Genomic DNA, 12,508 nt, shown 5'->3' on the forward strand with positions numbered 1-12,508 from the left:
GTTGCAGAAGGCGCTCTACTTACGCAAAATGCTGATTCATTGAACTTTCGTCCAACAATGGTGCTTCAGCGGCTGATTGCGCTAACTGTAAAAAAGATCATCCTGCTACTCGTGATCCTGCCCCTCGTGGAAGAAGGAAAAGGAAATAATAGAACTGAAAATCAAGTTCAACTTGCCCTTCCAAGAGGCACGTAAGCGTTTCGCACTACGCAACCCATTTTATTCCTCCTTCCCCGATGTGACGCGCCGGGGTGCCGCGCCACACGTTTCGCACCTGCAAATGTCACACAGAGTGTGACCATGGTCATGTAATCAGTGCCCCCGACTGGAGCAGCCTGTACTGCTTTGCCACATGACAAACAGGGCCGGCCGACTCCCGTGTCTGCTGGACTTCAGACCACTGAAAGTGTAGCAAGTCCAAAAGTTCTGTGAAAGTGTCATCCACCACCTCACCAGAGGTGATGAATATAAGTCCCACTTCTCCGGCGTCTCAGGCAACAAAGGAGAGGCACAGCTCTTTGTAGCACGGCAGAAAAGAAAAACTCTGCATTACAGAGCCCCCGAAAAGCTCACTTTTTGTATACACTGCACGACACAACTTTAAAATGACACAAATACTAAAGTGGAACACCAGAAAACTGCTGAGGAACCTCGATGATATCCAGGAACTTTTACACAAATATACACCAAATATGCTGTGTGTGCAAGAAACTCACTTAAAATCGAAATACACCAACTTCTTCCACAATTACATTATTTTTGAAAGGACCGAGATGATGCGGTCGCATCATTCAGTGGTGTTGCCAGTATAGTTAAGCAAGGAGCAGCCTGTACACATTTACCCCTTCAGACATCCCTGGAGGCAGTATCTGTTTGATATGTTATCTTTTACAAACTAGTGACAATTTGCTGTATTTACATACCTCCACACCGTCAACTGAATAAACACGAACTCCAGTCACTTATCGATCAATTTCCAGAACCCTATCCTCTCCTTGGACACTTCACTGCGCATAGCAGTTTATGGGGAGACTCTCGCTGTGATGCACGCGGTCGTCTAATCGAACGATTTCTTTTCTCTTCAGGCGCATGTTTCTTGAATCACGAAACACCAACATATCACAACTTAACTAACAACACATACTCGTCCATTGACTTTAGAATTACATCTCCATCCCTTTTCACGCTACTCAAATAGAAAGTCATCAATAACCCATATAGAAGTGATCATTTTTCTATAGTCCTGAGCACCCAAGTTTCAAATGAATGTCCTCTGCAGATTCCCAAGTGTCTCATCCGAAATGCCGACTGGGAGCAGTTTCAGAAAGGTACTCAACCTGGACTGAGATGAGTATATTAAGCATAGAGGCTACTGTTAACTACATCACTGCTTTTTTTGGTCGACGCTGCCATGAAATGTATTCCACAAACAAGTGGACTGTCGGGCAAACGACGAGTTCTATGGTGGAATAATCAGTGCCGTAATGTGTGGAAAAAACAAAACAAGGCATGGCAGTTTCTTCGAGACTCGCCGACAACTGAGAATCTTGTAAACTTTAGGAGCATTAAGTTCCTGGGCAGGAGAACGCACCAGCAAGCTAGGAGAGGAAGTTGACATGAATTTTTATGAGGCATTAAGGCATTACCTTATATGCACAAAAGGATAATGTATGGAACAGGATGAGAAGAGTAGAAGAAAAAAGCATATCCTCTCCCTCTAGTAAACACACAAAGCGACAGCTTAGAAGACCAGGCGAATCACCTGGGCGCACATTTCAAGCAAGTCTCAAGCTCTTCACACTACTCTCAAGAGTTCCAACGCTATAAGTCAAGAGTGCCAAAATGTGGAAGACCAAATATGCAAAATACGAGGCATATAATCAGCTATTCTACTTAGCTGAGCTACAGGCATCTCCTAATTGCTGCACTGATTCTGCCCCAGAATCTGATTGTGTATTGTATGAAATGTCAGAAAACCTACCTCTTGAAATGCAAAAAACCTTACTTTCCCTGTGCAATGCCATCTGGTTTTCCAGCGTCATTCCTTACAGTTCAAAAGAGGTCATCGTCATTTCTATATTAAAACAAAGCAAGGATTCATCCTTCCTTATTAGTTACAAGCCCATTGCACTGACAAGCTGCCTACGTAAACTTTTTGAAAAGACGATAAATCAATGACTTACACCTTACTTCAAACAAAGGGTCTGCTTGGCCCGTACCAGAGTGGTTTTTGAGAAGATAGATCTACCATTGACCACCTGGTATGTATCCAGGCACAGATCCGAGATGCTTTCATCCACAAGCAATTTTTCCTATCGGTGTTCTTCAATATTCAAAAGGCTCATGACACGGCTTGCCGCTTTGGTATACTATGAGAGCTATCAGATTTAGGTATACGGGGTAGACTGCTGAGCACAATTGAAAGTTACCTCTCCAAACGGACATTCCGTTTTCGAGTAGGCACTGTCTTGTCCTGAAGATTTGTCCAGGAGAAAAGGGTGCCCCAGGGTGGTGTACTGAGCTGTACTCTTTTAAAGACGGTAGTTTTTCTTGGGGTACTTCCACCCAAAAATTTTGGTCTGTCTGTCTGTTCTTTTGTCTGTTTGTCCATCGTAACGATACTCGAAGTAATCAAAATTCAACCCCATTCGCAGCGCCCACCATTATTGATCAAGTTTCAGCATTCATACCTGTGCGATTGTAAATTAAAAAGCAATTATTGCATATTTGAGGCCTATAAGAACAAGTCAATATTCTGTGGTGTGTGTTTTTTTTCTAGAGAAGACATACATACATAAGTAATTCTAAGGACCCTAGCCTTTATCACGCTGCGCGAAGAATGCTACGCTATGCACAAAAAGGCAAGCGTTTCGAACGCTTTGCAAAAACGACACGGCGGTGGCACCCACCCGTCACTGTGTGTTCTACACCTTATCGCTTCTGAGACAGACACGCACGCCACCGTTCGTTTTCGAAGATAATTACCCGATAGCGCTCATGTCTCACGTGCCTCGATACGCTCGTTCGCCTCCGCTGCGCAGATCGAGGCACTCTAACACAGCGCCTCCAGAATACAGTTCACCAATTTCTCGTGCAGAACATCAAATACATAAACGTTTTGTTCACTCTCCCCAAACATAGTTTGCAGTGAAACATGCAGATAGGGGGCAATATTTTTTTATTTGGTGTACCTTGCACGACATATCAACTTTTTATTATCAAAATGAATTCATTGCGCCTCTTCAATCCCAGCAACATGTTTTACTGCACTTATGTGGATGATGTCCAAGTTGGCTTCAAGTCTTGTAACCTGGCAATGTGTAAGTGCAGGTTCAGCAGGGTTTGAACAAGATTTCCAAATGGGCAGATGAAAATGGGTTCCGTCTGAATCTACAAAAAAACATGTGCATCTTATTCCCTAGAAAGAGAGGCATTCAACTCAAACCTGACATTGAACTGAATGGCCAGTGCCTTTCTGTAAACACTGAACATAAATTCTTAGGCCTAATCTTTGACACCAAGCTAACTTTTATACCGCATATAAAGTATTTAAAAAACAAGTGCTTAAAGACTATGAATAATTCAAGTCTTAACACGCTCTACCTGGTGTAGTGACAAAAAGTGTTTGATAAATTTGTATAGAAGCCTCGTACAGACATGCCTAGACTACGGGGCCATAACCAATCAGTCTGTGACACCAAAAACCTTAAAGATGCTTGACCCTGTCCATCACCTAGGCATTCATATTTCCACGGGTTCTTTTCGTACAAGCCCCGTGGGAAGCCTGTATGTTGACTCGAATGATGATCGCTCCATCTGTGAAGATCCTAATAGTCTCTTGTCTACTTCCACAATGTGAATGTGAACCAAGAACACCCCATACACTCCATCATCAATGATTTGTCCAGTTCTGTACTGTTTAACAACCGCCCTGCCATCAGATGGCCCTACCCACTTCGTATAAAGAACCTAGCCGAAGAGACGGGCGTGCAGCATCTTAAACACAGTTTGGCTTCTCCCACTGCATATGTCCCACTTTGGCAGTGACAGCTCGTAGACTGCCATATATCTTTTGAAGAAGTTACCAAGCAAGTGCCCATTGCACATGTCCGCACACTTCCAAGTACTGCAGGAAAAATACTCATTCCCAGAATTCTTTACTGATGCCTCAAAAACTCGCACTTCTGTCTCGTACATAGCAGTCGGTCCATCTTTTTCAGATGCCGGTATTCTGTATCCGAATCCCAATATTTTCACAGCAGAAACTTATACTATACTGGCGGCCTTTAAACACATAAAACAGGTAAAATTACAAAGTGCAGTAATACACACAGATTCTCTGAGCTTGCTGAAAGCCCTCAAAACTCTCAAAAGGCAAAAATACCCCATTCTTGTTTCCTTTTACTCAGCCCTGTGCACAGTGTACGCACTAAGTACACATGTCATAGTCCTCTAGGTGACAGGGCACCGCGACTTACGAGGAAACATTTTAGCGGACAACCTAGCTGCAACCGCTAACGAAACCACTGCCAGTACATCAATACCTATCCCTGCACTTGACCTGAAACCCTACCTTAAAAAAAAAAAAACTCAGATCATTGACAGCAATTATGGGGCAGGCAAACACTGAATAAACATCATCTTATAAGGCCACATCTAGGAAATTGGCCGCTAGTGTCGAGGTCACGCCGCACACTTATCACACTTATCAGATTAAGAATAGGGCATACACACACTACACACTCGCACCTTTTGTCCGGTGCTAATCTACCCTTGTGTGAGAGGTAGAGAACCGCTTACGGTTCTCCACATCCTCATGCAGTGCAATGAGCTAGATGGTCTAAGAAAAAAGCACTCTTTATTACCCTACCGACAGCATCTCCCATTACATCCTGTCATGCTCATTGGTAGGGATCCGCTTTTTAGACTAGAATCACTGTTTACGTTTTTAAACGACATGCATAGCTTTCACCCCATATAGCAAGGTGATTCGTAGCACGACCCCACTACCAAGGTCGCGATGAGATGGCTACATCCTCACCATGGTTTTAATATTATGACATGTCACCTTTCAGTTTCACTGCACATATTTCTCATCAATGTCATGATTTTGATATTTCTATGCTTTTACCCGCGTTAGCGCGAGGAATTTTAGGTTCCCTATATAGCCACATACCATATCATTGCCACATACTATATGATATCTCCTGTCTACTGAAATGGCGCTGTTTGGCCATCAATTGGTCCTTGTGCCATTTAAGCACCACAAATCATCCTGTTCACCGCTGAAGAATCCTACAGGACTGGCTCCTAGTAGCCGAAGTTTTGAAAGCCTTTAGATATTTGGACAACGTATAGATTTTTTTTTTTTTTTGCAGTGTACTTGTACCTTGCAGTTGCATTCTTATTCATAAGAAATTGTTGGAACATTTACAGACCTTTTTTTTTTCCTTAACTTGAAAAATTTTACCCTAGGATTCGCCACAATTTGGTAAAAACGACAATTGCATGCTTATTCAATAAATGGATTTTATTAGAAGCACAAGTGTGCATTCTTCCTCGAGGCTGTTCTGCCGCCATCTTGAATTTTTTTCCGTGACAGAGCAAGGATGAGCTTCCAAACCTTGCCCGATTGTCTTTCACCATAGGAGAGGCACTTGGTTGTTTGTGGCAGCTGCTGTAAGCTTATAGTGTGATAAATTTCTCTTTACCTAAGCGTAGTCATCACTAGCTATATTAGCACAATCTTTTAACGACTATACTCATCAGGGAAAGGTTCAACGGTCTTTTCTATCTCTGGTGTTTTGTTACTGCCTTTGAGTAGTTGTACTAGTAGAGTCATCTGTGCTTATGGCGCGACTGCAGGTGTGCAGGTGGCTGCAACTGCCATGATAGTGCTGCTGGTCATGGCAGGTCGTCAGTGCTGCTACCTGCTCTGTGACCTGCAGCGGCTGCAAGGGAAATCTGCTAGTGGTATCCTGAACGCAGCAGTCGAATGCTTTCAATTGCCAAGGACAACATGGCTGGTGATCCTTACGTGCACCATTCTCTCCTTTCTGGTGAGTACACAGGCTGAAGTACTTAGTAGTGTCACGTAGGTAATGACAAGCTGTAGGGTGCCAAGGAAGACAAAAACAGAGACTTCGTCGGCAATGAACCTAAAGAGAATTTATTGAGTGAAGTAGTGCTCTTGCAGCAAGAAAAAGAATAACATGAGGATATTAGACGATCGCGAGGCCGATTGGTAGGTGCCAGAATGTCTGGGGGGCTTATGCGTGAATATCCCCTATCTTGTGCTTATTTCACATTTGTTCACCAGGTTAGCGAACGACTATGCTTGGTAGTGAGTGAAATGAGTAAGAACAGTGTTGAAGTGAATAAAGAAGACGATAAGACACCTTAATCCCGCTTCCTTCACATGCATGTTACAGTAGGATCCAGTACAATCTATCGATAGGTACTCTTATAAATTGCCCATTACAATTGCACAGTTTCGTTAATTGTAGTACAGAGGAAGAGGAGTGGATGGCAGGCTCATGCTTTTTCTAGACACAGCTGTAATTGGCTGAGAAAAAAATGAACCAAAGGAAGGTGCGAAGCATTTATTTGTAATCTTTGACTCTGCTGTGGTACTACTCGTGACTTAAATAGAAAAGAAGTAAAGTGCATGAGGAACAACACTTGAGGGGTTTTGTTTGTATCTTATTCTGTCCATTGTCATTGTCGTGCCTTGTGTCTAAAAATAAATTAGTTGTGATATCACTGCTTTGAACTAATGGGCAATAGACTGACACGTTCACTTTTAGCCATGCACAAGTGGGGAGATCCAAGCTGTTTGATCCTTTAATGCACCTTGATATAAGAGACACACTAGAGATGTGCACGGCCCAGGCCCAATGCTTACCGGAGGTGGGCCAGCCCGGCCTGATGATGTATCAGGACGGGCTGCCACTGCCTGAGTGCAAGAACATTCACAAATGATTGTACAGAAACAAATCGTCCACAGATTCAGGCCTCAATCGACTGCGTCATTCCTGTGTTATGTATATAAACAGAGTAACAATGCGCGTGCCTTGCGTCAAGGTGCGTGATACCCCTAATATTGTTAATACGTTGCGCATGACTCGAGATAAGTGCCCTCCTTGCCCAGTTTTCTTTTATATTCAATATGTATACACTGAAAAACGAAACATTTATGAAATTTTTGCCTGTTATTTGACTTCTAGTACATATCTGTGCTGTTACCTTAGTCCTCAGTGTTAAAAGCAGTGAATTTCAGCTAATAACCCATATAAGCCCAAACTGAGATAAAATGACAAAAAGTGTACTTCTGAGCTCGTAAGAAGGCACATCCTCCTTATTTCTGGCTTGATTCGGGCTTTTCACTAGGCTGGAGCCCGGCCCAATAAATAAACAAGGAAGCCTGAGCCCAGCCTGGGCTCGAGGTGAGAAGACGCCTGGCTGCTCGGCCCATAGGCCGTGTCGAGCTCGGGCTTTCAGGCTACCCAGAGCCCGTCCACACCTCTGAGACACAAGCCGGGGACGTGATCTTTATGTCATGAACACGATCCTCACTTGCGCTGGGGAGAGCCATTGTTATTTTTACCTATTCATTTCACTCTTTTGCTTTCCTCTGTGTTACAACCTGTTCTGGTCTCCCCTCTCCGTCTCATTGTCTAATCTTCTGGTAGCTGGGGCTAACTGCGTGTGTGGTCTGCAAGTGAAAACAGAACAACGTAAAGCTTGAAAAGTGAAAACACTAATTTTGAACGTCAATGCGATCAACATATATTTTCCTTTTGAATTATATATACACCTTCCTTTTAAATTCAAGGCCAGCATGTAGCATGGCTGTTTTATTTTCAGATATGTTTTATTCTTCTATCAGCTTGGCATCTCTGATGGTGTGAAGACTATTGGTGAGCTGCTCAATGCCCAAATAAGAAAAGAAATAGTGTAACAGGCAAGGCACCGATACAGCATGTATATTGACAGGGTTCGTGCAGATCCTTGAAATTCTGAAAACCATTGAATATGAAGAGCTAGTTTTCAAAGCCTTGAAAGTGCTGGAATTCTCACAAATCCTTGAAAAATCCACGAATTTCCTTTTTTTATCGTAATAAACACTGTCTCACATATCACAGCACAATATTTGAGATGCCGTAAATATAGCACGTGGCTTATGTAATGTGCCCATAACAGAAGAACTGAGAACATCAGTAGCTTCTGTACGGAATGAACACCATGCATTTCTGGAAGCTCAGAAAAGGCTGGAGCAGGAGGATGAACAACAGAAAAACAACTGTTGCTTTGAGGAGCTAACAAAAAAATTGGCAGATCCCACATACAGTGGGAATCGATGATATGCGAAGCACGAATGAGAGAGTTTTAAATGTCACTTTAAAATCAGCACTACGCAATGAGGTGGAGGTAAATGATGCTGTATATGACTTCCGTGTCATGATTATCATGTTTGGATGTATCGTTTACCTTTGTAATCTATTCACGTCACGTGATACCAGATTTAGTATATGTGCAGCTAGTAAAACGGCCACGAGCAAGCTAAGAGCGTGGTATGTTGTCATGTCATTACATGACGAGCGTATCAGGATTATCATGTTTGCGCCAATCATATATTCCGTCATCTGTTCACGTCACGTAACACCAAATTTTGTATATGTGGAGCTAGCAAAACAGCCGCAAGCGCATCATGAAGGGGCCAATGTACTCCAATGTAGCGTTGACGCACGTGGACGCTGGGCACAGTGACGCTACGTAGCAAAATGTGAGCACTCTATAGTCTGACGCCAGGCGCGACTGGTCCAATCAGCGTCTGTTGGCGCGGCCCGACGGCAACCGGCGCGAAATTCGCCCCGATGCGTTACTTAGACAACACTGCGCCTCCCTCTTTTCGTGACAGAGGGATGCCGGACGTGCTGATACGCGCACGCGTCAAAGCAACGCAGCACGGCGCGCGCCTGCGAGTATATTGCAGAACCGGCGCCTAGCGTGGCAACGCCGGCGTGACGCGACGAAATGAACGCCAGCGAGCACGCGCACCGCGTCACATCGAAATGTATCGGCACCTTGACTGTGGCATGTAGTCATATTCTCACATGACACGCATACCACGATTATCATGTTTGCACCAGTCACATACCTTCATTATTCATTTACATCACGTAATACCAAACTTGTCATATGTGAAGCTAGCGAAATGGCTGCGAGTGCACCATGATTGTGGCATGTAGTCATGTTGTTGCATGACATGCATTTCACGTTTATTCTGTTTGCACCAGTTTCGTACCTTCGTCATTCATTCATGTCCCATAATACTAAATTTGGTATAAGTGAAGCTAGCGAAAAGGCTGCCAGCGCATCATGAGCATGGCGTGTAGTCATAATGTTACATGACACTCATCTCATGATTATCATGTTTGCACCAGTCATATACCTTCGTCATCCATTCACGTGCCGTAATACAAAGTTTGGTATATGTAACACTAGCAAAACGGCCGCGTGTGCATGATAAGAGTGGCATGTAGTCATGTTGTTACACGACACGTAAGTCATGATTTTCATGTTAGGATCTGTCGTTTGTGTTCACCATGCAGTCATGTCATACGATACCAGTTTTGCAACATGTCATGTGAACGAAACCACCGCAAGAACAGCAGGAGCATGATATGTAAGTCATGACATCCATGACATACACATCATTATTTTCAAGTTATGACTAGTCAAATATGTTCTTCATAAAGTCATGTTATGCCATACTAAGTTTGGTATCAATACCACTATCGGAACGGCCAGGAGAGCTAAAAGTCGTAGGCGGCTATATAGATGGACAGATAGATACGCTCAAAGTCGCCGAAGTTTGCTAAGAAATGCTTCTCATTTAAAAAGAAAAAGAAACTAGAATTCCTTGTGTTAAGGTATTAACAGCACTCATATGTGGAAAAGGCAGAGACAATTAGCGACCTGATGTGCATCATAAAGTCAGACAGCTTCAGGAAGACAGCCTAGACCAAGCACCAGAAGATGGTCATACTGATACGAAAATTAAAAAAAAAACCACAGCATATCCACGGAATGAATGATAATGAGTGGTCTGAAGCGCTGAAGGGTTTCATCGTGAAACCATAAACCATCCGCGAATATCACCCTCTACATCATCAAAGATGTGGCAGATACTGTGTGTATTTATACAAGATATTTTATTATTCATAAGTGTAGCTATACATCACTTTCGTTTCCCCTTCATTATAATGGCTTTATGGTCAGTGAAGGGGTGAATCGGTTCGGAGGCATAGTGGGATGTTTGCAAGGATGAAGTAGTGGGCAGTTTGCAAAGATGGAACAATAGGCAGTCACGTACATACATACAAGAGATGGACAGACCCACGCCTTCAGGAGCTTCATCTCTAAAAAAGCAACAAGGCATTGTGTAATAACTGTTCCGTAGTTATTCCTATCCGAATAAATTTTTGCAACTTGTGTCATGCTAAAAGTGATTACCCACGCGAATTTAAGAAACTATGATTGAAAGTTGTCTAGAAAGGAAATGTCATTGGGGCCTCGTTTTCAACGTCTTCTCCAGTGATTGAGTAAGCATGCATTTATCATTTTTACCAAATTGTAGTAAATCCTAGTGTATAAATTCACGTGTTAAGGCAAGGAGAAAAAGGTCTGTAAATGTTCCAACAATTTCTTGCGACAGAGAATGCAGCCGCTAGGTACTACACTGCAAAAAAAAATTTTAGACCTTGTGCAAATGTTCAACAGGTTGAACAAATATAACAGAAAGGGGGGGGGGGGGGGTTTGCTCGGTCATTGGCACATATTCTAAATCTCCCAAAAAAAGGAAATTGGGTGCCTGGTAGAGACTTGTCTTTTTTTCGATAAATTCAAGTTATTTCAAACCTTTATCCTCCCCTAAGCATATTTTAATTCGGTTTCCAAAGGACGGTGAGCTCCTCGAAAATTTGCACACATAACCTTCAAAGTCCTTGAAAACCCTTGAATTTTTGTCATGTAGACAAACATAAGCCCTAAAATTGAGGAATGCAGAAAGAAGCAAGGAAATACTCCAATCGTTTACTAGAGGAGTTTACTCCTTTTCAAGCTTGTAGTACTAGAAGAAGAAAGAAAAACATAGAACTGTTTAGCAAAACCTATGCTAAATTTTTATAATAAAGACTTAATGCAGTTGCACCTATATGTAACGAACTCGAAAGTGCTGCGATAAATGGTTGTCATATCTATGGAGTCGCCCATAAAAATGTCCACTTAGTGGCCGAATAATTTTTTTTCTGAATATTTTTATTCAAGAGTGTGAACAACCCCTCCACTGTCAAGTTAGGCCTTCTCGCATGTTAAACGACCTCCATTTGTTCCAGAGTGAATTCAAAATTCGCTATGAACTTATGCCGTTCCACTAAAGCGCGGCCCCGCTACATACCCCTGGCTAGTTGCGTGCAGTACGTCGCTTACTCGGCCTTCATTGTCGCATGCCAGATCGCTAGCAGTATATGTGCGTGCGCTTGTGCTTTCTTCATGCATGCTTCACTCGGGATGGTGCTCGGGTGCGATCAATGCATGCAAGTGGCTTCGAACGATGCAGCGGTGGCGGACTTGCGAACAGCAGCATGACTTGCTTGCACTGGCGTCACTCCGCCGAGTGTGCAGCATCTGCAGATGACCGCACTAAGGTTGCCGGTGATTAGTCAAAGTGTCACATTCATCGCCACTCCCATCTCGCCATCGTTCTTTTCTGATGCTTACCTGTTAAGGCACCGCCGCAACCGTTTGGAAGTTGTTATCACTAATTGACCGATCTCTTCCGCTACCGAAAGGTGGAATATCTTTCGTGGCACATTGTGGTGCCAGAGAATTGAGCGTTGCAGTGAGAGTCATGACTTCTTGCATTTATGGCTTCTTGCATTCAAAGCCACGGTTGGTGAACCGCTGGCGGTCATAGGTGCCAAGAATAGTGTCAGAAAAGTTTGCTGTGCGGAAGCTGATCGCAAGTCTTCATGCTGCCTTCTATTTCTTTTTGTTTTTTTTTCCCCTCACTTCTGTGCCGGTGAAGAGAAGTCTGGCAAGTGAAGGACCTAGCTCGCAACATACGAAGTCTACGTGCGGTGGAAGATATTGGTCTAGGATAGCTTCGTCGCAGGTAAACAGCAGCGGGGCGCACGTGAACGAGTGACTATTCCAAGCTTTAGAATGTCTGTTTCAACACTTTTCATTTACGCTTCGTACACACCATATTTTGTACCCCAAGCGCGTTGGAAGTGTTCGATATAAAAGTAGGAAACTTTAACAAATGTTCACTGTATGTGGACTCAGTTGCAAAGAGTAGCATAGGAAAACTGTAAGTGCACCGAAATATCATTGTTATAACCGAGAGATCGTTATATCTGGGACAATATAAGTGGATCAGGCTGTACAAACCCAGATAACACATGTACCAGGTGCGTCTGCAAGCAACGGTCACGTGCCGTTG

General features: G+C 43.3%; 1 protein-coding gene across 3 annotated transcripts in view; it reads left to right on the top strand.

Moving 5' to 3' along the window:
• LOC119174089 (stimulator of interferon genes protein) overlaps positions 1 to 12,508 on the top strand; it is a 119,008-nt gene that overhangs the window by 16,753 nt on the left and 89,747 nt on the right. For all 3 annotated transcript variants that reach the window (XM_037424891.2, XM_037424889.2, XM_037424890.2), the window contains one exon: positions 5,866 to 6,059. In XM_037424891.2, the coding sequence (XP_037280788.1) occupies positions 5,866 to 6,059 (194 nt within the window). The remainder of the gene's footprint in view (positions 1 to 5,865; positions 6,060 to 12,508) is intronic.

The sequence above is a fragment of the Rhipicephalus microplus genome, chromosome 5 (assembly GCF_043290135.1).
Source record: "Rhipicephalus microplus isolate Deutch F79 chromosome 5, USDA_Rmic, whole genome shotgun sequence".
In the NCBI taxonomy this organism is placed as follows: Eukaryota; Metazoa; Arthropoda; class Arachnida; order Ixodida; family Ixodidae; genus Rhipicephalus; species Rhipicephalus microplus.